Here is a 26,585-nt window from a genome sequence, read left to right as displayed (position 1 = left end):
ATTTTAACGTTTTTAGGAGGTCTTTTTTTGTGTCTATAATATATAGCTAAACTATTGTTGTATGTAAAGTAAATAAGGTTTTTAAAATGTTTAAGAAGCTTCTTTTAAAATTAAATTAAAATGCAGAACCCCCTGGACTGGTGGCCAGGACCTGGGCAATGCGAGTGCCACTGAAAACCAGCTCGTGTGCCGCCTTCAGCACCCGTGCCATAGGCTGCCTACCCGTTTTTTTTTATTTTTTTTATATATGTGTGTGTGTACACACACACACTGAAACCCTGCTATAACGCGATGTTTGGGGTCCAAAAACTTTGATCGCACTAAATGCGGGGTCGCGGTATAGCGGGGATGGTCAGTGGTCCCCAACGCGGTGCATTGATGTGCACCGCCTAGTGCCCAGCAGGGGAGAGGAGCGGCGGCTCCCCACCTGCCGGGGACAGAGAACTCCAGGGCTGCGGACGCCGGTTCTCTGTCCCCGGCAGGCGGGGAGCCGCGGCTCCTCTTGAAGCCGGAGAGAAGCCGTGGCCCCGCAACTGCCGGGACAGAGAGCACCAGCGCCTGCAGCCCCGGAGTTCTGTCCCCGGCAGGTGCAGGGCTGCAGCGTCTCTCCCCTGTCATGGTGTTGGGGATCATTGGTATAGTACCGTACTGTATTATACCTTAAAGGGGAGCCAACCTGTGATCGCGTTATATGCGATTTCGTGTTATGGCGGGGAGCGTTATTGCGAGGTTTGACTGTATATATATATTATATATATCACACACACCTACCTCTACCCCGCTATAACGCGACCTGATACAACACAGGTTCACGTATAGCACAGTAGCAGCGGGGCTCCGGCGGCACTTTAAAGGGTCTGGGGCTTCAGCTGCTGTGGGGAGCCCTGGGCCCGTTAAATCCCGCTGGAGCCCTGCCACTGCTACCCCGGGGCTGCAGCAGCAGGGCTCGCCGGCGATTTAAAGGGCATGGGGTTCTGGCTGCTGCAGGGAGCCCCGGGCCCTTTAAATCACCGCTGGAGCTCTGCCGCCCTTACCACGGGGCTGTGGCAGCAGGGCTCCACCGGCGATTTAAAGGGCCTGGGGCTCCCCGCAGCGGCTGGAGCCCAGAGCTCTTTAAATCACCACCAGAGCCCTGCCGCCCGTACCCCGATATAATGGGGGTTCAGCTATAACGCGGTAGGGATTTTTGGCTCCCCGCGACCGCATTATAGCGGGGTAGAGGTGTATTTGCAATGGGCCCTCTCATAGGCTTGCCAGCTTATTGCTACTCTCCCTTTCCCTTCCAGCCATTGCCTAGGCCAGGGCTTTCCCCCATAATTCCTAGTAGATGGAACAGTCTTCCTATGTTTCTCTGCCATGTCTTTCCAAGTCTCAATATTTTTTTCTCCTATGCATTTGCCCCTTGATTTCACCTTTTCCTTCTCACAATGGAAGCATTTATATAATAAGATGTTTTCACTATTTTTTCTTGCGAATTTATAGTACAGTAAACAATATGGCATTTTATAAACTCTTAGAAACTGTTTATATGAAAAAAATCACTAAACCAAAATTATTGATTTGTATCTTTAAAGAGAAGAAACTCCCCTATCCTGCCTTATTCTGAACTAGAGCGTTGACAGTCAAGGAGAGGTACTGTAGTTTCCTTGATTGTCTCTAGACATGCTATAACCATAAAGGGTAACATATAAAGGATTAGCCATTTTCAACCAAATTTAAGCGGGCCCTACACTTTGTGGGGAAAAATATTTTTGTCGTCAGATCTTACAAGTGTCAGATACTTAGTTATTAGAAAAAGAGAGCCACCTTTTCCATAACTGGTGGTGTTCTTCAAGATGTGTTGCTCATGTCTATTCCACAACAGGTGTGCATGCTCGCCACGTGCACCAGTGCTTGAAGTTCTTCCCCTAGCACTACCCATAGGGGAGTGCCCTAGCAACCCCTGGAATGGCACCTCCATGGTGCAGTATAAGGGGTGCTGCACACTCCACCCAACCTCAGTTCCTTCTTGTTAGGCAATTCCAACAGAGGGGAAGGAGGGCAGGATGTGAAATAGACATGAGCAACACATCTCAAAAAACACCAGTTACGGAAAAGGTAACTGTCTTTTCTTCTTCGAGTGATTGCTCATGTGTATTCCACAATAGGTGATTCCAACCTATATCTGTTAGAAGTGGGTAGGAATTCACAAATTCTCAGGACAGAGTACGGCCCTGCCGAATCCAGCATCGCCCCTGGTCTGGGAGACAATTGCATAGTGAGAGGTGAACGTGTGAACTGAAAACCATGGGGCAGCCCTGCAAATGTCCTGAATGGGGACATGGGCTAAAAAGGCAGCCAATGAGGCTTGCGCCCTAGTCAAGTGTGCCCTCACAACTGACGGCGGAGGGATTCCCGCCAGGTCATGACAGGCACGGATGCACGAGGTGATCCAGTTGGAGAGCTGCTGAGTGGAGATCGGCCAACCCTTCATGCACTCGGCTGAGGCGATAAACAGTTGCGAGGACTTTCTGAACAGCTTAGTCCGCTCCAGATAAAAGGCCAGAGGCCTTCTCACATCCAGCGTGTGGAGGCAGCACTCCTCACTGAACGCATGGTGCTTGGGACAGAGGACCTGCAGAAAAATGTTCTGACCCATGTGATAGGTGGAGACCACCTTCGGGAGGAACGAAGGGCGTGGACAGAGCTGGACTTTATCTTTATGAAACACCGTGTACAAGGGTTCGGAGGTCAGGGCCCTGAGTTCCGAGACCCACCTACCCGACGTGATTGCAACCAGGAAGGCCACCTTCCACGAGAGGTGTGACCAGGAGCCAACCCCTTAAGGAATCGGCCAGTCATAGCATGGGAGGATAACGTGTGGCCCTGCACCAGCAGATGGTAGGCCGATATGGCCGCCAGGTGCACCTTGACTGACAAGGGCGCCAGGCCCTGGGCTCTAAGGTGAAGAAGGTAGTCCAGGACAAACTGGATCGGGGAGGTCACGGGGAAACGCCCTGCTCTTCTGCCCATCTGGAAAACTGAGATCACTTTGCCAAGTAGGTTTGGTGCGTAGCGGGCCACCTGCTTTCTAGGAGGACGCACTGAACCCCTTCTGAGCACGTCCTTTCCTCTCTACCGAACCACTGAGCAGCCACATCGTGAGGTGGAGTAACGCTAGGTTAGAGTGGAGGAGGTGACCCTGGTCCTGGGAGAGTAGGCAATTGCCACGGTGGGGTGACCGCCAGGCCTCTGAGGATCCCGTACCAATGCTGCCTGGGCCATGCCAAGGCAATCAGAAGGACCCGGGCCTTGTCTTTATCTTTTCCAGGACCTTGCCAATCAGCGGGAACAGGGGAAAGGCAGAGAGAAACTGGCTTGACTAGGACAGAAGAAAGGCATCAGAGATGGCGCCCAATCCCAGCCCCCTCCCTGGAGCAGAACGGGGAACAGCGACAGTGCCGAGTCACAAACAGGTCCACCTGGGGAGAGACCATTTGTGCTGAGAAGACAAGTCCCTGCTCAAGTGATCCGTGTGCGCGTTCCAGGTGCCTGGCAGATGGGAGGCCTGTAGGCATGTCATGTGCCATCCAAAAGTCCCACAGCCTGAGGGCTTCACGGCAGAGGATCGGGCCCCGCCCTGCCAGTTGATGTAGAACATCAAGGCCGTGTTGTCTGTGAGGACTCTGACCACCCAGCCCTTCAGGTGTGAGCGGAAGGCCATGCATGGCAGCCATACTGCCCTGAGCTCCTTGACATTTATGTGGAGGGTCAGATCCTGAGCCGACCACAGACCTTGGGTCTGAATGTTCCCCACATGGGCCCCCCATCCCAGGTCCGACGCATCAGACACCAGTTCCAGCAATGGGGCCCTGACCCTTAACAAGACCCCTTGGAGCATGTTTTTCAGGGAGGACCACCACCGTAGGGAGGTGATCACTGGCTCAAGCACCGTGTGGACTTTGTCCATCCTGTTCCTGGCCTGAGAGAACTTGGAGAGGCCTCATCCTGAGTCTGGCATGACGGCCCACATATGTGCACGCCAACATATGACCCAAGAGCTGGAGGCACACTCTGGCTGTTGTCCTCAGAAACCTCATGACCGTGTCAATGAGCCCCTTCGGGGTCTCAAACTTGTCCGATGGGAGGGAGGCTCTGGCCGACGAGGCCTCCAGGACCACCTCAATAAACTCTATGTGTTGTACCAGGACTAACATGGACTTGGTGTTGTTTACCAATAGGCCCAAAGTGGTGCATGTGGACAGAAGGAGCGCCATGTGATCCTGTACCGGCAACCAGGAGCCGCCCTTGACCAACCAGTCGTCCAGATAGGGGAAGATCTGGACCCCCCGGTGCCTGAGGTAGGCTGGTGGGGGGGGGGGGGCAGGTCAAGACTGCTTATAAGAAGTCATGGGACTGTAAGAGGCAGTCTCGTATTTTGAATGGGTGGTTGGACTTAGGTTTAGCCAGAGCCAGAACATAGAGATCCAGAGTCTGGAGAGTCATGCGGGAGTCTTTCAGGCCATGCAGCTTTGTATCCGTTTGTTCCACAAACAGGGCTTTGCCGTCAAACAAGAGGGTCATGCACAGAGGTTTGCACCTCTCCAGACTGCCCGGAGAGCAGGAGCCATGATGCCCTTCCCATGGACACTGCGGAGGCCATAGACCGCGCAGCTGTGTCCACTGCATCTGAAGCTGCCTGCAGAGTTGCCCTGGCAGCCACTGTGCCCTCCTCCACCAGCGCTTTGTACTCCTTCCTGTTGCACTCCTGGAGGGAGTCCTCAAACTTGGGCAGGGAGCCCCACAGATTGAACTCATACCGGCCCAGAAGAGCCTGGTGGTTTGCCACCCGTAACTAGAAGCTCGAGGACAAATACATTTTTCTTCCAAATGAGTCCAGCCTCCTTGAATCTTTATTTTTTGGGGTAGAGGCTGGTTGGCCCTGCCGTTCCCTGTGGGTGATCGACTCGACGACCAGGGAGTTAGGAGCAGGGTGGATGTATAAGTATTCATGCCCCTTGGCAGATACAAAATACTTGCGTTCCGCTCTCTTACAGATGGGGGCCAATGAGGCCGGGGTTTGCCACAGGGCATTTGAAATTTTCACCACCCCTTTGTGGAGAGGCAAGGCCACTCTGCCCAGTGCCAAGGAGGACAGTACATTAAACAGGGAGTCCAAGGACTCCTCCATCTCCTCTGCTTGGAGATGGAGGCTTGACGCCACCCTTTTTAAGAGTTCTTGGTGGGCCCTAAAGTCCTCCTGTGGGACGGAGGGGCTGTAATCGCCTCATGCAGGGAGGGTGAGGAGGCCAGTACGGTACTTTGTGTCACCACCGGCACCGGAGGGTCCGCCACCTGATCGGTCTCTGGGCACAGTGCCAAGGATGTACGTCCCACCAACTCCTTGCTCGGAGGACTGGAGAGGGAGGCCGATGGTCCTTCTGAGGCTCCAGCTACCGAGCAAGCCCCCACCAGGGGCTGCATTGGGGGCCACAGTGCTCACCGGTACCATTGGGCTGTCCATGGGGCTCAATGCCACTGCACCTGCTGTGGCACCAGCGGAGCCAGCTGTTCGGCCTGGCTCATCGATGGACGACTACAAAGGGAGGCCGGATTGACATACGACCTGCCACTGTCCCTGGATCGGAAGGAGCGGTGGCGCTGTGAGCAATGCAGACCATGGGACCGCAATCCCGACATGGAGGACCGGTACTGTAGGTAACAGCTGCTCCGCGATCAGCTCCGGAAATCAATGCCCGGGGCTGCGGAGGTGGTGCCATGCTGGGATCCTGGAGCGGGACGATGAACAGGAACGACATCGACGTTCGTGCTGTGACCGGCTGCAATAGCCCCTCCAAGACGAGGACCTTTGGCGTTGTCTGCATTGGTCCTGTCGGTGTTTGCTCCTTGAGGTGGAGCGGTGCCAAGAGTCTCGGTCAAACAGAACCTAACCAGACAGCCTGGTAAGCGTCAAGGGCGATCCACGTGGACTTTGCCCTGAACGGATGCGAGGCGGGGAATGGCGTCGGGAACGTTCCCTCGACCAAGACCGGTACCGAGCTGGGGGTGACTGCGGCAATCCCAGCGGCAGGTTGCCTCTGGAGCATGGGGCCGAACATCGGCAGTGCTCCTGGTACCGGCATGGACATAACATCCCGGCCGCCTGCAGGTCCTTGTGTGGAGGGCATCCGGACATCTGGGGAGGCCTGCTTCAAATGGGCCTGGCTACTCTGCTCGACTTGAGTCAGAGGCCTAGAGGCTGGTGATGATCGAGGACTACCCAACATGGGTCTAGCCTCTGTCCCAGGTTTACTCCAGTGATGGGGCAAAGAAGGCCTCTTCCTAATCTTCTTGGCACCACTTCCCGTCCATAGGGCACGCCAACTAGTCTATGGCGCCGAAGGGTCGCCGCACACCAACACTGCAGTGCCCAGTGCTGACTCAGAGCAACGCGCCACAGCCAGGGTCAGCGCTGACTCCATCAGAATAGCCCGGAGCCTGATGTCTCTCTCTCTCTTGGTCCAAGTCTTAAACGACTTGCAAATCTTGCAGCGATCGCGGAGATGGGTTTCCCCCAAACAGAGTAAACAGTCCGTGTGCAGATCACTCACAGGCATAGGTCACCTACAAGTCTTGCATGACTTAAAACCCGGGGCACAGGGCATGCTCTGCCCGGGCGCTCTAGCTAAGCTAACTACAGGTACCATACACTGAACAAGCAAGCAGTTTTGGGGACAAGCTACAGCAGAGCTGGAGCAGATCAGTTCTGAAGCACCCTCACTGGCAGCGCAGCACCCCTTATACCATGCCATGGAGGCACCACTCCAGGGGTCACTAAGGCGCTCCCCTACGGGTACTGCTAGGGGAAAAACTTCCAGCACCAGTGCACATGGCAAGCACACACATCTATTGTGGAATACACATGAGCAATCTCTCGAAGAAGAATGCTCCTTAACAATCATAAAGCATATATTTTTGCATGTAAGTATTAAGGGAACAAAGAATAAAATATCCCTTACTTTTTGCACATAACACAGAGTTTCTTTGGAGCAGGTTTATGCGAGAATGATGAAAGGCAGGCAGTGGAACAAAACAGGTGAGCTGATCCTTTGCGCTGATATGCAGTCTGTCCCTTCTGCAAGGGCTTTTTGCAATTTGCACATGTGACTTTAACCTGTTTAGAAGGTTGTTGATGTGCAGACGGCTGAAAAATCTGTTTAGGAAGTGAGGCCACTGGTGACAAGGAATCCACACCTGGTTGTTTCTGGTTTCTAGGGAATGAAGCTGACTGGGATATCCAGGAATCTTAAAAATACAAAATACATGGAAAATTAAGTGAATAGACCTCTTTCAATATACAAACAGATTTGATTATATTAAACACTTTTGTTAGCAAATTATCCTAAGAGGGAGAATTGGTTATCTTGGAGGTATACGTAAAACAATTTAAAGAACATGATCAGTCAGTATATTTAGATCAATGGCACTGTTCTCTGCCATCACAGGAAATCCCAAAACGGGAGCATCTCAAGGTGCCCATTTCCTAGGCCTGGAGACACCAGAGTGATTAACACACCTGTAGTTTGTGTGCAAATTGGCATTTGAACCTTACTCCTGAGGGCATTCTGTGTCAAAAACTTAAAAATTCTGCACACATTTTAAAATTCTGCATGTTTTATTTGTCAATAAATAAAGGCAGAGGCTCCAGGATGGCAGTGGGGAGCACAGGCCACTGGCTGTACAAAGGTGGGGATCACCCTGCAGCCTCCTCACCCCTGGGACACGGACTCAGTGGTGAGGCTGCACCTGGCCCGGACACAGCACAAGACCTGGGCCTGCCCCAGAAACACCCTGGGGCTCTGCGCCAGGCACACTAGATGTGGGGCAGGCAGGCTCAACCAGGCAGAATCCAAGTGTAGAGGGACTCAGTATGGGGAGATCCGAGGGCAGGGAGGGAAGGGGAGAATATTCAGTGTGGGACAATCTGTATGCAGGCAGCTCAGTGTGGGGTCTAGGTGTGGGGGGATTTGGATGCAGAGGCTTGTTGAAGGGATTCCAGGAGCAGGGGCAATGGGACTCTGGAGGGGCTTCCAAGTGAAAGTGGTTGGGGCTCAGCAGAGGGGTCTGGTTGGGGGGTCTCTGCAGGAGGTCTGCCGGGAAATGGGGATTGGTGGGGTGGGGACCTGAGTCAAGTTAGTTGGGGGTGGCACGGAGGGTCTGGATGGGGTGGGGGGGGCTCAGGGTGGTGCAGAGGGTGGGGCTCGTCAGGGTGAAGGTTTGAGTGCAGGGAGCTCAGTGGGGGGTGGTCTGAGTGCAGGGGAGGGGGTTTGGAGGTGGGGGGCTCCAAATGCAAGGGCTGAAGTTCAGTGGGGTGGGGTTTGGGTATGCAGGGCTAGGGGGGTTCTGGGTGTACGAGGTGAGGCTTGGCAGGGGTTGGGGGGATTGTGGAGCAGCTCCTCATACAGTGACCCCTCCCCCTGCAGCTGAGGAGCAATGGGGGCAGGAAGCTGGGGAGGGGTGATGGGGAGAATGCTGAACGTCCGCAGCTGGGGAGGTTTCTGGGGGTGGGTCTAACACAGCCCCAGCCACTCCTTGTAGGGGAAGAGAAAGTCCTGTCCTCTCCTGCCTTCAGCCCAGCCAGGAGTAGCAGCTGATCCCTCCTCTGGGTAGGAGCCACTGGCTGAGGTGTCTCCAGCCCTGAAGTGATTTACATCACCACCAGCTGCTCCGGGTGCCTGAAACAATGTACCTGCGCAGCTAGGGAATCGTGTGTGACTGCTCTTGCAGCTTCGCTCTACTTCCTTGTCAGAAAGTCATTTTTCTGCAGGGAAACAAAGAAATCTGCGGGGGACATGAATTCTGCACATGTGCACTGGTGCAGAATTCCCCCAGGAGTAGAACCTGTAGATAAATATTAAATTGTGCCAATTGCAGTTAAAAATTCAAAGCAGAGAAGTCAAAGCAGAATTTCCATTTTGAAGATTTCATCTATTAGAAACTTCCATTTTCTAAAATATTACTGAAGAGGTTTATAAATTTGGACCAATCAAATGTTTATCAGACTTAGGCTGTTATCAAAGATACTTTTCATGTTTTTATTTTAAAAGCAAAACCCTGGATTTTCTGTAGATAGAAAGTTCACTTATACAGAGATTAGAATAAGGTAAAAACTATTTTGATTTAAAACTTCTGGTATTACATACAAAAATAGTAGATTTGCAACTTCTGAAGTAGTTTCGCAGTCCGGAGTCTCTGGCCCAAAGTCTGGCCCAAAAGATTTTTGTATTACAATTAAAGACAGACAAAACAGATTCACACCAATCATCACGTTTATCTGTATCATGGTTCCTATAGGAAACAATTTCTATTTTACTCTAAAACCTAATTCAATGCAATGGCTACCAATTAGAACAACGGAAATCTGCAGGATAGCAAAAACTGATGAGTTCTCAAGATTTTGGTCTTCTCAGTAGGGAACAATGAACCTAGAAGTTAATAGTCCAAGTCCTTGCAGTACCTAAGCACTTCCTCAGAGCATCCCCTCCTCCCACCTAGCTCTGGACAACACAATCCAAGAGTACAGAGACAGTCAGTCATTTTATAGTTTAATATGTTGCAGGGCCGTTTGCATCACAATTTAATTCGTCTCACAGGAAAAGAACTAAAAAAAATAGCATCCCTGTGTCTGCTGAACTCAATTTTTAACATCTAACTTAGGTTCAGAAGACAAAGTTCTGGCAAAACTATTCTTCTATAAAACCCTATTTCTAGGAATTTCTCCAGAATTTAAGCTTCCATTTGGACCAACTAAGTTTTTAGGCCCTGACAATGGAGAAAGTTCTATAGGATGCCAAGAGTAAGAAGTATTATTTTAAATATGAAAAATTTCATTATAAGTGTATTTCCTTTACATTTGAATGACCCAATTTATTTCACTTAAAATACCAACAACATGACAACTATCACCAGTAACTTCAGAGCATCGAAACTTATCTTTTGATCCTGTCATTCCATCTTCTAAATTAATCTTTCATAGAAATAATGCTAGAGCCCAGCATGTATAAACAATCTCATCTTAGATAACATGCATTTGCCATGGTCCCCAAGTTAAAGCTAATGTGGCATTTACCCTAACCTATAAGCTGAAAGCACTGACATCCTGCAAACTGCACTGCAGGACCTTAAAAGCTCTGTGGCATCTCTCTAGTTTGGTCCAGTATCAGCAAGTCAGTTTAAATGCATAAAACGTTTTTAGTGACTCTCATTGCACCTTAAAACAGCTGGTATCAAAATAGCCATATAGAAAAAAAAAAGAAAAAAAAAATCTGTGTAAATTCTGAAGATTTTGGATTCTTTATCCCTGCAGTTTTTAGGTGAAAATGACTACAACCTATTCTTGATGCTTTCTAAGGAATCCATCAATCAATGAAATGAAAGATTGCCATATTTTCTAATAAAGCACTCTGTTTCTAAGAAAAGACCATAAAGATCAAGCTTTACTAAGTGTGCTGCACAATTCTTGGATAAAAGTTTCAAGGACTCTAAAATTTATTCTTTAAATACCCAAGGAGTCCAATGTTCTTGTTTGGAAATCCAGGTTATTGTTTGAGATTGCCTGCCCTGTTGTCTGACATGACAGCTGCCATGGACGTCCTATTTCCCAGGCATGCAAGGTGCATTAAATGTAAGTTGACTATTAGAAAGCTTCAATTAAAGTGGAGGGGTTATGGGGAGGACAGGAGAAGCAGCGCAAAAACATTTTTGACCTGGCAGACCATTTTAAAAAAAAATAAATTAAAGAATGTGCCCCACACTGACAAATCTAGATATGTTACCACAGTACTTACAGTTTAAGGAGACTCATGCAAATGTAGGCTCCATTTTTTGTCAACTACCTTAGACTGACAGATACATTTCTAGAAAATACCTCAATCAGCCAGAATATTGACACACTCCCTTTTCTCATGTGTGTTTGGAATGGGAGTCCACACTGGTTCCATTCCATCCAGAACAAGAAAGCACATGCCCAGAAAGATTCCTGTATATGCGACTATACCATCAACATTACTTAACTGATGCTTCATGGGCCCTATGGTTTGCACACTTCGTTTCTGGTTGAGACTCCAACTTGCCACTCAAACCTCCTAGCCCCTTCCACGAGGCCTTGAGAGTCCCTTCACACCTTAAAATTTCAAGTGGACTTCCCTCCTTTCTGCAGGGGAAATACCATAAAATGTAGAAACAGTAAGTGTTTAATCTTAAAATGGGACTTCTTGCTTTTTCCTCTTTTTTCTTTCATTCTTTATTCTACTCTTTTCTCCCTCATATTTGCACTCCATTCACTTTATCCTTCTCTGCCAACTCTCTTCACATCCTTGAGTCTCACCGCTTTTTCCTCCTTCATCATTCCTTGTATCCCACCACCTTCCTTCCCTTCTTCAAAACCATTCCTAAAGCCTGATCTCAGCACAAAAAAAGGTGTCTCCCCTTCTTTGGTTCGTTCCCATGTTGTCACCAAGTCTCCATTTCTTCAAGTTGCTCTCCTCCCCTCCCCAACATCCTCTTTTACAGTCTGCCTTCTGTAATGCCCTCCTGGAGTGACAAGCTTTATGGGTGCTCAGACTGATACTGCTAGAGCTTATGGCTCTCAAGCATTCTTTTTTAAAGGCTGCTCCCCAGAGACAATAGACTTACTTCAAGTCTTAAGACCACCCTGCTTTAGAGTTACAATGGACTTAATACAACAATGGGTTGGACATAAGATTTGCAAAACTACGGCAGTAGCTGGAAACAATATCCTTTGTGCCAAGTTTTCAGTTATGGTGAAAGTCAGGAGCAGCAATCACTAGGGGAGATGGTAATATCTGAGAGCATGTAAGATTCTTCTATCCACTTCTTCCACCCTATCCCTGCACCACAGGATGTTGGGGAACACATCCTTGGTAGCTATACTTAAGATTGAAATGCTTCATAGTATACAGATGTCTGATCAGGCAGGCCTAGCTTGGCAGATAAAATGCTGACAAGTATTCACTGGAGGGTCAGTCCAAAAGCAAAAAAAAAAAAAAAAGTTATGAAAAAGGAGAGCAGAAACAAGTTACCCAGAAAATGTTTCCCCTACTTTTGTAAATAAAACCTATAAGAGATCCACACCTACCGTGTTTCAGTTGCTTCTCCTGTACAAGTAGTTTCCACTACAGCTCTCTTCTCTCTCCCCCCTCCTTCCTCCTCTCGTTTCTTCTTCTTTTGCTCCTGCTCTCACTTGTCTTGTTCCTTTTTTCGCTTGCTCTGTCTCTCCCCCTTTTTATCTGTAGTAGTCCTTTCTGCTCCCGCTTCTCCCTATTTTTGTTTGCCCTTCACTGTGCTCTTTTCATGTGTGAGGACCACAAGCGTAGAAAAGACCTTTTTTATTCCCTCCAGAAGACAAGCAACATTTGGAAAGTGCAACAGATACAGACTTTTGCAACACGCTCTCAGCTCCCACCCCATTCTGCAACAACCTTCCTTCTTCCTTCCCATAGTTGGCCCTCTTCACTACATCCCAAAGAAACCTTGTCTCCTCTCTTCCCCATTAATCCAGGCTGCCAGAACTCACTCTACTTCACGCTGCTAGTGTACCAGTTTCCATGTTTTGCAGATTTTCAGTATGCACCTGACCTGTCAATCAAACTAGCAGACATGCAAAAAGCCTTCTGGGCCAGCGGTAAAAGGAGGAATTTTCTGGTGCCTTGGTCAAAAGCGTGCGCTGGTTTTGAAAGGCATACAAAAGGCATTATTTTGCATTAACAGGTACCAGAAGTTCCCATGTCTTCTACTTGTAATGTCACAAAAAACAATGCATTTTCATGTCTTTAGCGTATCAAGTATCACCAGCAAATTTCACAAAAATGGGAATGCATTCTTCAAAAATGAAGTTAAAACTTGAGGTGAACGTCCAAGCTATCTAGAGACTCAACACAAAACGAACTCTTCAGTTTTGAGTTTTGCTTTTTTGTTACAATAGATATGACTGATTCATAAGAATGGACAGTGCCATCAGCAAACTACAGAACTTGTCAAGTTGACATGAATTTTGCAAGTTAGTCAGGAAACATAGCATTTCCTTTGCTCTTATTTTGAGAGAAGTATTTAGTTTTATATTAATACTGCTACAGTACTCTATAAAATGTACTAATACTCTCTGAAAAGTAAGTTTTGGTAATACATGGACTAAAGAACTCTGCTATCAAGATACTTGTTGAGATCTAGATAGAGGCTACCAATGTATCTGAGAATTATAAAATTAACATACTGGCAAATTGTGCTAGGTTCTAATACATCTGGATTCCAACTGAATGTTTTAGATCACCTTTGAAATGTTCCCAACTAGTCTCCGAAGTTATTACCTGCATAGGGAAATGAGGGGCATTCATACCTTTGCTACTGGCTTCATCTGAGATGGTTTTCTACAAGGCTAATTTAATAGGGCAGCAGTGCACTGACACAGAGAGAACTTCATCTTCATAATTTAAGATTAAAGCATCAGTATTTACCATAGAAAATCATAGAATCATAGATTATTAGGGTTGGAAGGGACCTCAGGAGATCATCTAGTCCAACCCCCTGCTCAAAGCAGGACCAATTCCCAAATCCCTAAATGGCCCCCTCAAGGATTGAACTCACAACCCTGGGTTTAGCAGGCCAATGCTCAAACCACTGAGCTATCCCTCCCCACCACGTTTTAGATGAAAGCTTAAATTCTGCAGAATGTGAATGCTAGAAAACTGCAGTTGCAACTGTCCCATTTTGCTTCTAGTGGAATTTGTTATTAGCTAAGTAAGGTTTACTGCTATTCCTGCTGTCCTAAACAAAAACAAGTTACCCCAACAGCATATAGCATATACGTTTTAGCACCAGTAGCGCAAAAAGATAACACACATAACTATTAATACTTAATACCTAGAAGCCACAAGCAGGTTAGGACCTCAAATGTACCAGACATCATACAAACAAAAATTACATACTTCACAGTGCTTAAATTTAAAATGCCAGCTGCTACTATGATGATTTGATTAATATTCTAGGGTCTCTCACTTAATCCTTTTGCATATCAAATACTATTAAAAGAGCACGGACAACAAAACCTGTATATTAACACTTTTCCACTTTGAGGGAAAATGGCTTTGATGCATAATACTAGCCACAGAACTTCAGAAACAGAAGTTTGGCTCAAATACTAAGTCCATGAACAAATGTGCACTAATTATCTAGGTGCACACATGCCACCTTGACTGCACACTGGGTTCCATGCATCCCAAATCAGTTACACATAAAAATGTGCATGCTCTTTTTGAACGATTAGATAGTTATACACAAAGTATTAATGATTGGGATTGGGGTGGGAGGAATTCAGTTTGTTTGCTAGTTGCTAATGCAAGACAAGTTTACTTATGTATACACTTAATCTCATTGATTGAGATGACAGATTAGAAAAGCAACTTTTTTTTAAGTATGAAGTTAAGAGTGTATGTGTGCATGTGTGTATTTTAGTAGCTCTGTACTGTATATATTTAAACAAATTAATATTTTGGACTGTTCACATTTTACACATTTTATAAGCTTAGCAAAATATTTAAAGGTATGACTTACCTGGACTGTGATGAGTCACAGATTCTCCATTTTGAAACACATCTCCAGCCACATTCATTCTACCAGGATTGAAAGGTCCTACACCAGTCTTGGTCTGTGAAGTTAAAGATGGGGTGTATGTTTGTATATTAACACCAAAATTACTTGACTGCAGTCCGTTAGACACATCTCCCAAGTTGGTATTCTGCAGTGATGTTACATGTGTAATCATTAAGTTCATGTCACGCCCTTCAGTATTTTCTAAATGACCATCATTCACAGAGCTCATACCTGTTTCTAATGTGGTAACATTAGCAATCTGAATTTCAGAGTCTGGTTCTGTGGTTATACCACTATTACCTATTCCTGCATTTACCTTACTTCTTGAAAAACTGGAAGCTGAGAATTCCATATCGCTGGATCTATTTTTACACTCTGGAAGTCTTCGCTCATTAAAACTGGAAGCATTCTTCTCTTGTCCTTGATTTGTTTCAATATCTTCTTCATCATCAATAATAATAGTCTCACTTATACTTCCCTTTTGAGAACTTAAGTCTTTTGAAGGAGGAAGCATTTTGGAATCATTTCCCTGAAGCTCATCGCTTTTTGATGAAATAAATGCGATGCTTCTCTGATCTGATATCAGTGATGTAGAAGTCTGTGGAGGTTGTATAGGTTCAATAAAAACAACATCATCATCATCTTCTATAGATGAGTTTTGGAACTTATTAGTTCTAGAAACTAGAGTATTAGGCGGCCCTCCAAAAGAATTTCCTATATTTGCAAGACCAGTTGCCATGGCAGTAGTTCCTAGTAAAGCAGAAGTATGTTCAGACAGTTCTAATCCTCCCAGAGAACTTCTGTCCATTCCAGATAAGCTGTTTTGTAAGTAAAAGAGAAACAAAAGTAATTTAAGTACAAGATTTAACTTCTTTAAATACCAAGTATTCCGTAACATTTAAAAAGTCGTCTACTTATTTTCTCTTAACTAGATCTTAATGACAGCTCAAGATTTCTATCTGCCTTCTCTTTTAGAAGAACTTTTACTCATTATGCTACCTAACACCACTCCCACATCATAACATGCTAGTAAGAACAGAGGTCCATTACCAGTTTCACAGAACTTTTGCCAATAGAACAGCTATGTGCTGTTAAGTTTAGCAAGATACATGTTGGAAACATCAACAGAATTTAGCACAATTGTCACCTTTTTGTTGCCATTTACTACTTAGGCTTAATTTCCTATCCCTATACCCCACACCTCTTTTGTACGCACAACAGGTCAAATAGCATTGCCTCTGCTCAACTGCAAGGCAAGATCGAGAGCACAGATATTTAAAGTTGTCCATTTTTATTCCTTTTAAAATGGCATGAAGACATCTCAACAGTAAATGCACAAATTACGTGCCTAGTAAAGGACTTGCTTTGCATGGACTCATGCTCACAAGGTGTAGGCTAACCAAGACTACTTCACAGTCTGAATTAGAAAGCATAACCCCCATCACAGGATCCCAGACTAGTTGAAGAGTGATGGGGGAAGGAAATGAGGGTAAGAGCCTTGGAATAGCTGGATGCTAAAGGAAGAAAGGAAAACACTGACTCTGTCAACCTTCAACTCTGACCACTGCAAGGGAGCAGTGAAAGGAGGCTCATTTGAGATCCTAGCTCCTTCTCTAATATTCTTTAACAAGTTGTAGGAAGTGAATCTCTTATCTCCTCTCTTCTCAACATCACATGCTGCTGCAGGTTCCTTCATCCACTACTCATCTTGCACATGGCATTTTGTTTTCAGCTGGTCTTTTTGTGGTTTTGGGGAGGCTGCTGGGTTTATTCTTGTGGATACTGGCATGAGTACAATTGTATTTATAATACACCAAAAGAAACTTTAGCCCTGGATATTTGCTTTTATTTATTATAAAAGACTAAATATATAATCAGGGCCAATGGAAAGGACATAATAGAAACAGAGCTCACAGCAGCTGTTGGTAAATGAAGTGCATTGGTGCTACTGCAGGCACTGGGAAGACTTTCAAGATAACTGCATAATAGTATACTCAAACACATACCTGAATTTGCACGTGATACCATTAAATCTTTGTATACTTTATGACAGAAGATTATTCAAGGCTGGAAAAATGTCTTTGTGGATTTCTGCAAGTAACCTTTTTTAAATTAAAAAGGGGGGAGGGGGGAAGGGGGAGTATTCTTCCCCAATACTCACCCATCCAGAAATCCACTGCAGCCTGTTTACCTTAGTAAGTTGATCCCAAGTGCTCCAGTATAGGGTCTATTCCTCTTATACCAATTAACTTGATGCCCTTGGTTGAAATGTCCTGAAATAGAGATAAAAATAAACTCTCATGATCCTAACATATATAACAGGTTCTTTTCTCCCCCACCCCCCGCCGCTGCCCAAAGTCTTACCAACCAGGATAACAAGTCTGTTTCCTTCGCACCGGCAGAGAGAGTTTAGAAAGACTTTTTTTTAAAAGTGATGTCATCCTTCTGAATAAGAGGTGCTGTCCAGCTCATAGTACTTAGAATTATTTGTTCTCTGGGTGGGTAATGCACTATTACGTAACAGTTCAATCATATACTACTAATAAAACGCACTAATATCAGCTTAGTTGTTCCTGGATGATAGATAAAATTGATTACGCTATTAGATTGTCCTAGGCAAAAATTGGGAACTGAAGCTGTCATCTCTCCAGAAGGTACACATTCCAGATTTTACACTAGGCACAGTTTGTAATTGGAGAGCATTTTAGTTGATACTATACAGATACACGGACATGTTTATTAAAAGCAGGTGGTACCGGGCAAATTAGATGAAACAATAGTTAAGAATAAAATTGTCAGACACACAGAAAAACAAACTGTTGAGCAATAGTCAACATGGTTTCTGTAAAGGGAAATCGTGTCTTACTAATCTATTAGAGTTCTTTGAAGGGGTCAACAAACATGTGGACAAGGGGGATCCAGTGGACATAGTGTACTTAGATTTCCAGAAAGCCTTTGACAAGGTCCCTCACCAAAGACTCTTACGTAAATTAAGCTGTCATGGGATAAAAGGGAAGGTCCTTTCATGGACTGAGAACTGGTTAAAAGACAGGGAACAAGGGGTAGGAATTAATGGTAAATTCTCAGAATGGAGAGGGGTAACTAGTGGTGTTCCCCAAGGGTCAGTCCTAGGACCAATCCTATTCAACTTATTCATAAATGATCTGGAGAAAGGGGTAAACAGTGAGGTGGCAAAGTTTGCAGATGATACTAAACTGCTCAAGATAGTTAAGACCAAAGCAGACTGTGAAGAACTTCAAAAAGATCTCACAAAACTAAGTGATTGGGCAACAAAATGGCAAATGAAATTTAATGTGGATAAATGTTAAGTGATGCACATTGGAAAAAATAACCCCAGCTATACATACAATATGATGGGGGCAAATTTAGCTACAACGAGTCAGGAAGAAGATTTTGGAGTCATCATGGATAGTTCTCTGAAGATGTCCACGCAGTGTCAGAGGCGGTCAAAAAAAGCAAACAGGATGTTAGGAATCATTAAAAAGGGGATAGAGAATAAGACTGAGAATATATTATTGTCTTTATATAAATCCATGGTACACCCACATCTCAAATACTGCATACATCTCAAAAAAGATATACTGGCACTAGAAAAAGGTTCAGAAAAGGGCAACTAAAATTATTAGGGGTTTGGAGAGGGTCCCATATGAGGAAAGATTAAAAAGGCTAGGACTCTTCAGCTTGGAAAAGAGGAGACTAAGGGGGGATATGATAGAGGTATATAAAATCATGAGTGATGTGGAGAAAGTGGATAAGGAAAAGTTATTTACTTATTCCCATAATACAAGAACTAGGGGTCACCAAATTAAATTAATAGGCAGCAGGTTTAAAAAAATAAATAAAAATAAGTTCTTCTTCACACAGTACACAGTCAACTTGCGGAACTCCTTACCTGAGGAGGTTGTGAAGGCTAGGACTACAACAGCGTTTAAAAGAGAACTGGATAAATTCATGGTGGTTAAGTCCATAATTGGCTATTAGCCAGGATGGGTAAGGAATGGTGTTCCCTAGCCTCTGTTTGTCAGAGGATGGAGATGGATGGCAGGAGAGAGATCACTTGATCATTGCCTGTTAGGTTCACTCCCTCTGGGGCACCAGGCATTGGCCATTGTCGGTAGACAGGATACTGGGCTAGATGGTCCTTTGGTCTGACCCAGTACGGCCGTTCTTATTTTAAGCAAAGGGTACTAAGATTCAAGCAGCTCTCAGGGCAAGTCTACATCTAAAAAGCTGCAGTGGCTGCTGAAGCACTTTAATGAAGATGGTACTACACGGACAGGTGAGCTTCTCCCATTAGCATAGTCAATCCACTTCCACGAGAAGTGGTAGCTACATCAAATGGAGAAACTCTCCAATCAAAAAAGCGCTGTCTACACGAGGGTTAGGTCAGTACAACTGCATTGCTCAAGGGATGTGGATTTTTCAATGCTAGGAAGAGGTTTATAAATTGTAGGGAGATCCTGCCAACTGTTATACAGTCAATATTCTATTCCTTCAATTTCAGGGCATCATCTTAAACAGATGTTTACCGATGTCTATCAATTAAAATCAAATCCTCCCAAGCCTACACATGTGTAGGTACATAAACTGCAATAACGTCAATGAAGTTTTATCCACTTACCCCAGGTCTGAACTTTGGCTTTTGACTACAAGATTGTTACAGTGTGTTAGTCAAGACAATTCCCATACAGATTATACTTCCCTTGGCCAATTTAGGGTCTGTTAAGTCATTTGGCTATATTAGTCAGGCTTGAAACCAGGTGGTCCACTAATCACATAAACACTTTAATCCCCTTAATTCAACTTCCTCTCATTTCTTTCTAACCAATGACATTCATTTCTTATGCATCTTCACTGTCTGACCCTTCTTGAATTTCACTCTCTCAAAAAGTTAGCCCATTTTAGAGTTTTACTGTATGATGCTGTCAAGGAACATTTTCCAGTTTAACAGCATGATGTATAACATTTCTTATTACTTATAAACAACTTCAAAGAGGAGGAACTGAAGTGCACTTACACCCCATTGACTCTAAGATTGCCCCTTGTATGTATTGAAAGGCTATGTTTGGATTTTCTTCTTATTTTAAACACAAGAATATTAACATTTTATTTTAGAAGAATTGCCAAACTTTGTAGAAACGAAATCAGTCATGTTCTGGACCTACCAATCTCAGCGAATCAAAGTTACTGGTTGTGAAAAAGTTCTTTAAGAAAAGCATGGTGAAACAGCATTCAATGCCAAAGCCGACATTGTCCAAAGAATTAATTTTTAGGTATTTTCTTGTGGAAGAGAAGAGGAGAAATGGATAAGCTCAGAAAGGTACTAATACCACAGGGAGTCCCAGGTGCTCATACAGTCTATTCATAAAGTTGGGTCCATTCTGGATCTGGCATTTAGGCTGAGGGTAAAACTCCGTCTTATGAAGATACTTGGGGCTTGGCTACACTTACAAGTTGCAGCGCTGGGAGTTACAGCGCTGGTCATGCAGCTGTGTAGGGCCAGCGCTGCAGTGTGGCCACACTGACAGCTACCAGCGCTGCAGTGTGGCCACACTTGCAGCACTTTCTAGCGCTGTATTGAGAGGTGCATTGTGGGCAGCTATCCCACAGAGCACCTCGTCCCATTTTGGTGCTGAGTATTGTGGGAAGGGGAAGGAAGTGTGCGGGTCATTCCGCTTCCTGTGTGACAACGCCCCGTGGTGCATCGCGTCACATCCCAGCATTCACTCTTTCCGGCAACGTTTGGCGCCATTGTGAGTGTCTTTCTGTTTTACTCTCTGTGTGAATCGCGATTTCTGTGGCAAATGGAGCCCGAGCTGCTGCGGACTGTGCTGATGAGTGTCGCCAGCACAACACGTTTGGCAGTCGAGCTATTCCTTCAGCTCCAAAGTGACAGTGAGGAGTCTGACGATGATATCGATATCGATTCTCCTGCCGCGTGTGACACTAAAGTGCTTGTGGCATTCACGGAAATGCTCAGCACCGTTGAACGCCGCTTTTGGGCTCGGGAAACAAGCACTGAGTGGTGGAATCACATCGTCATGGAAGTCTGGGATGACGAGCAGTGGCTGCAGAACTTTCGTATGAGAAAAGCCACTTTCATGGGACTGTGTGCTGAGCTCGCCCCCACTCTGCGGCGCAAGGACACAAGATTGAGAGTTGCCCTGACGGTGGAAAAGCGGGTGGCTATTGCAATCTGGAAGCTGGCAACTCCAGACAGCTACCGGTCGGTCGGGAACCAGTTTGGAGTGGGAAAGTCGACCGTTGGAATCGTTTTGATGCAAGTTTGCAAGGCAATTAATCGCATCCTGCTAAGAAAGACCGTGACTCTGGGGAGCGTGCAGGACATTGTGGATGGCTTTGCACAAATGGGTTTCCCTAACTGTGGAGGGGCGATAGATGGGACGCATATTCCTATTCTGCCCCCCCCCCACCTGGCATCAGAGTACGTTAATCGTAAGGGGTATTTCTCTATGGTTCTCCAGGCGCTTGTGGATCACCGCGGGCGTTTCATTGACATTTACACAGGCTGGCCTGGAAAGGTGCATGATGCACGCATCTTTCGGAACAGTGGCCTGTTCAGGAAGATGCAGGCAGGACTTTTTCCCAGACAGGAAGATCACAGTAGGGGCGTCGAAATGCCCATTGTGATCCTTGGAGACCCAGCTTACCCGTTACTGCCTTGGCTCATGAAACCCTATACAGGGAAGCTTGACAGGAGCAAGGACCGGTTCAACTACAGGCTGAGCCGGTGCCGAATGACTGTGGAGTGTGCTTTTGGCGTTTAAAGGCACGCTGGCGTTCCTTGTATGGGAAGCTAGACTTGGGAAAGCAGCATCCCGCGGTTATATCCGCTTGCTGTACCCTCCATAATATTTGTGAAGGGAAGGGTGAAACATTCAGTCAGGCATGGACCACCGAGGTTCAAGTCCTGGAGGCTGAATATGCACAGCCAGAGAGCAGGGCTAATAGAGAGGCCCAGCACAGGGCTTCAAGGATTAGGGATGCCTTGAGGGAAGAATTTGAGGCTGAAAGCCAACAGTAATGTTTGCTGCCTTGCATGGGAGTGAATTGCACTGTTTACACTGTTATTCTATTATCTCTAAAATGATTTGCAGTGCCTCTTTCTTTACTGGGCTAAGGTATCTTTCACTATCTGCTATAATAAAGACTGTTTTCAAAGCCAAGAATTGTTTTATTGAAAAGAAAAAAACTTCCTTGACAGACAGACAGACACACAACATTTCATGAACACAAGAGGGCAGGGGTGTGGGTTGGTGAACTGTACAGTCACAAGTTTGCATATGTCCTGTCTGGAGTGCTGTTTAATGAATCCTGCACTTCAGGGTGCATATACTGCATGGTGATGGGGGTTGAGTGCATGGGGTAAGGGTGGTGGTAGGTATCAGGGCTGGTTGGTGAACGTACAGGTGTTGGAGGCAGCTGGTGGTGGTAAGAACCTGGATGCTGGGGAAAGGTGGTTTGAGCTGACATTGGGGCACAAGGCAAAAAGCTTTGGGACGGGGGGGCTGTGGGGCAGCACGGGACTGCTCTGCCTGCATGGCTACGATAGCCTGGAGAGAGTCCGCTTGGCGCGACAGGATCTCTAGCAGCTGGTTTGTGCTTTCCTCTTTGCCACAGCGTTTCTATGCCAATGTCTCTGGCGGATCATGCTTTCCTTCTCTCTCCACTCCTTCAATTTCTTACTCTCTCTAGCAGAGTGATGAAGAACAGTTTTCAGCATGTCCTCTTTGCTCTTTCGGGGATTTTTTCTCAAATTTTGAAGCCTTTGTGCTGTGGAACATCTGCTCAGTCCAGTAGTCAAGGTCACTGTAGAAACCCAGAAATGACAACATTTAACAGGGGCAGCATTGTATCCACTATCTCCAGACATGAATTGTTACACTGAGGGAGTTCTCACTTTAGCATTCTTTTACCACACCCATAACACGACAGAAGCCACGAAATGGTGAGTGAGGGGTGCTTATAGAGGGAGAAATGGGGCTTGATTGATAGAGGGGAGCTGGTTGCTTCGGGTAATCTGGAGTGATAGAGGGGTTGAGTGAAGATGCAGCTGCAGGGGTGATCTTCACTATCTCCCTATCTCTTCACTAAAGAGTCTCCCAACATTTTTCACAGGAGTTAATCCTGGAAGATGTCTCCCTGCTACGAGTCACTAGGGAACAGCGGGAGGCTCTTTTAGAGCAATGTGGATTCCGCCCGGGACCCTATGCGGCTTGCCTGTGTTCAGAAATGGTCCCCCCACCACTTGCAGCACAGTGGCGCGGACGCGTCAGCGTGACTGGGACAAGGAACACAGTGGCTCTGCCTATAAACCTGCACAGGCATATTGCCCACGCTCTGGATGAAACTTTTGCTGAGATAACTGAAGCAGATTACCGCGACGTGATAGACCACATCAACGGGCTATTCGACATCTACTAAAGTCTGGCATGCATGCAGCCATAACCCCCCTTCCTCTCCAGAAACATTTCCACCCAGAAAATAAAAGCCGCTTACCGGTAACCGCTCCTCTGCTTGTTCTTCTGCAACTGCTGGCTGCTGCGATTGGGTACTTTCCTCCTGGCTTGAGAAGAGCTCCTGGCTGCATGCCTCCAGGGACTCTGGGGTGTCTTCCCCCATCCCAGGAGCTTCACTCGCGGTTTCCTTCTCCCCCCCCCCCCCGCCGCCTCCGCCTCCTCCTCTCCCCCAGCCTGCTCAGAAGTGTCCATCGTTGTCCTGGGATTGGCAGTGGGGTCACCCCCAAGTATTGCGTCCATCTCCCTGTAAAAACGGCAGGTCGTGGGGGCAGCTCCGGATCAGCGATTGCCCTCGCGGGCTTTGTAATAGGCACTCCGCAGCTCTTTAACTTTCACCCTGCATTGTAGTGCGTCCCGATCATGGCCCCTATCCAGCATGGACCTTGATACCTGCTCAAAGATATCGTAATTCCTACGGCTGGAGCGCAGCTGTGCCTGCACAGATTCCTCCCCCCAAACACTGATGAGGTCCATCAGCTCGCCATTGCTCCATGCTGGGGCTCGTTTGCCGCGTGGAGGCATGGTCACCTGGAAAGATTAACTGATTGCACTCCACACACACCTGGCTGCAGCAAACAGGAAGGAGATTTTTAAAATTCCCGGGGCATTTAAAGGGCGGGTCACCTGAGGCAAGAGCAGTAGAGTGCAAACTGATGTGCAGAGTGGCTGAACAGGAATTCTGGGATAGCTCCTTATTCCCTGGAGGACAATTAAAGCGCTGGTGAGTGTCCACACCTGCTGAGCAGCGCTGGATCACCAGCGCTGCACTCCTTATACCCCTGCCGGGATGGGTTTTCAGCCAGCGCTGCAACCAGGGAGTTGCAGCGCTGGTTGTGCCCTGCAAGTGTGGACGGGGTGTTGTTGCAGCGCTGGAAAGCCTCCACCAGCGCTGCAACTTGTAAGTGTAGCCAAGCCCTTAGGTGGCTTCAAGCTACAGCGTGACTCGCCACTACTGATTGAGATTTAACAGTTTTTGTAAGTGGGAAGCACGTGCTTGTAATTCTTAAAGAATTTATTGAGGCCCCTACTCAAGAAAATATTTTTCCAGAGATTATCATTGGTTGGTTTCTTAATTTCCCTTATCCTGTCCAATTGGGGTTTAAGCACATGTATGGGCTAGAAACAGCTTTGGTAGCATTAGTTGAAGATTTTCCTCCTTGAAATGGATGAACCTAGAACATCTATGCTCACTGGATCAGTCAGCAGCTTTTGAAATCATTGACTATGAGGTTCCACTAATTTACCTATTGACCTGGCAGGCATGAATTCTGTTTGGAATGGTCCCATCTTCGAGAGATCAGAAAGTTACAATTCCACATCACTACCTTCTACTCTGAGGCTTCTCTCCTATGAAGGAGATAGGTGTCTGTACTGTCAGTCACGCCTGACCAACATGCAAATGAGGCCCTTGGAAGAGTTAGTGAGGAGATATGGGCTGTGATGTGATCATTATGTTAAACATCACCCTGTAGTTGGAAGAAATTATACGGGGGCTCCTGACAGAGCATGCAATCAACATTTCAACTACAGGCAAGAACGTAGGTGTATTATTAGATAGAGGATGTAGCCATGAGCACTGTTCAAACAGACCATAGATTATCTATGCCCTATCACCTTGATATCAAAACTGCAAGAATGCAGCTAACTTGAGCCTACGAAGAGACCACTTAAACTATACCTATTCAGAAAAGGGAAGTCCACTCATTAAATGGAGTATTACATCAAAGCTCTAGGACACAGATAGGCAACCTATGGCACGGGTGCCGAAGGCGGCACGCAAGCTGACTTTCAGTGGCACTCACACTGCCCGGGTCCTGGCCACCAGTCTGGGGGGCTCTGCATTTTAATTTAGTTTTAAATGAAGCTTCTTAAACATTTTAAAAGCCTTTTTTACTTTTCATACAACAATAGTTTAGTTATATATTATAAACTTATAGAAAGAGACCTTCTAAAAATGTTAAAATGTATTACTGACACGCGAAAATTTAAATTAGAGTGAATAAATGAAGATTCGGCACACCACTTATGAAAGGTTGCCGACCCCTGCTCTAGGATCTACACTGACCGACAAAAGGTTTCTGGGTGAAATTTAGGGCATTACTTTTAACTTATCCACAGAGTGAAACAATTTAAATCACCTTTTTATTTTTATTTTTTTAAAGCATTTATTTAAACTAGATTTTGTAAAACTAATTTGAAATAAACAATTTTAACTTTAGATTAAAATTGATGAATTTTTTTTTTTTTGTTTACAAAATTCCACTGTCACAACCTGCCCCGGTCCCTCTCTCTGCACATACACCAGTCTTGAGAGTAAACACAACCAATGGATCCCACATGCTTTTAAGTCATCTGAGCCTCCTCCACCCCCACAGACCAAGCCATGACTAGTCACCTTTCCTAGGAGTATGGAACAGCTTCCATGTGAGGAGAGATTAATAAGACCGGGACTTTTCAGCTTGGAAAAGAGATGACTAAAAAGGGATATGATAGAGGTCTATAAAATTGTGAATGGTGTGGAGAAAATCATAGAATTATAGGAATGGAAGAGACCGCAAGAGGTCATCTAGTCCAGTCCCATTCATTCATGGCAGGACTAAGTGTTATCTAGACCATTCTGAGAGGTGTTTGTCTAACCTGCTCTTAAAAAGCTCCAATAATGGAGATTCCACAACCTCCCTAGGCAATTTATTCCAGTACTTGATTACCCTGACAGTTAGGAAATTTTTACTAATATCCAACCTAAACCTCCCTTGCTGCAATTTAAGCTCATTGCTTCTTGTCCTATCCTCAGAGGTTAAGAACAACAATTCTTCTACTTTCTCCTTCTTACAACCTTTTATTTACTTGAAAACTTATGTCCTCTCTCAGTCTTCTCTTTTCCAGACTAAACAAACTAAATTTTGTCAATCTTCCCTCAAAGGTCATGTTTTCTAGATCTTTAATCATTTTTGTCGCTCTTCTCTGGACTCTCTCCAATTTGTCCACATCTTTACTGGACACAATACTATGGTTGAGGCCTAATCAGCACGGAGTAGAGCAGAAGATTTACTTCTCATGTCTTGCTTACAACACTCCTGCTTCTACCACCCAGAATGATATTCACTTTTTTTGCAGCAGTGTTACGCTGTTGACTTATATTTAGCTTGTGGTCCACTATGAACCCCAGATCCCTTTCTGCAGTGCTCCTTCCTAGGCATTCATTTCCCATTTTGTATGTGTGCAACAACTGATTGTTCTTTCCTAAATGTATTTGTCCTTATTGAATTTCATCCTATTTACTTCAGACCATTTCTCCAGTTTGTCCAGATGATTTGGAATTTTAATCCTATCCTCCAAAGCACTTGCAACTCCAGCTTGGTATCGTCCACAAACTCT

The 26,585-nt window shown here is 45.8% G+C and overlaps 1 protein-coding gene across 17 annotated transcripts in view; it reads right to left on the bottom strand.

The window, feature by feature from the left end:
- Positions 1-26,585, bottom strand: part of ZMYM2 (zinc finger MYM-type containing 2) — a 227,519-nt gene that overhangs the window by 165,663 nt on the left and 35,271 nt on the right. For 14 of the 17 annotated variants that reach the window (XR_005600151.1, XM_039543409.1, XM_039543495.1 and 11 more), the window contains exons 3-5: positions 16,838-16,919; positions 14,608-15,464; positions 6,999-7,284 (exon numbers count right to left, since the gene is read on the bottom strand). Coding sequence is in view for 15 of the 17 variants with exons in the window: in XM_039543409.1 (XP_039399343.1) it covers positions 6,999-7,284; positions 14,608-15,454 (1,133 nt within the window). In the remaining 2 variants the exon portion in view is untranslated. Of the gene's footprint in view, positions 1-6,998; positions 7,285-11,052; positions 11,192-12,136; positions 12,346-14,607; positions 15,465-16,807; positions 16,920-26,585 lie in introns of those variants that run through there. The other 3 variants (XR_005600173.1, XM_039543470.1, XM_039543383.1) reach the window with 3 other exon arrangements.

The sequence above is a fragment of the Mauremys reevesii genome, linkage group 1 (assembly GCF_016161935.1).
Source record: "Mauremys reevesii isolate NIE-2019 linkage group 1, ASM1616193v1, whole genome shotgun sequence".
In the NCBI taxonomy this organism is placed as follows: Eukaryota; Metazoa; Chordata; order Testudines; family Geoemydidae; genus Mauremys; species Mauremys reevesii.
Note: the sequence above shows the minus strand (reverse complement) of the source record. Positions and strands in the feature narration are given on the sequence as shown.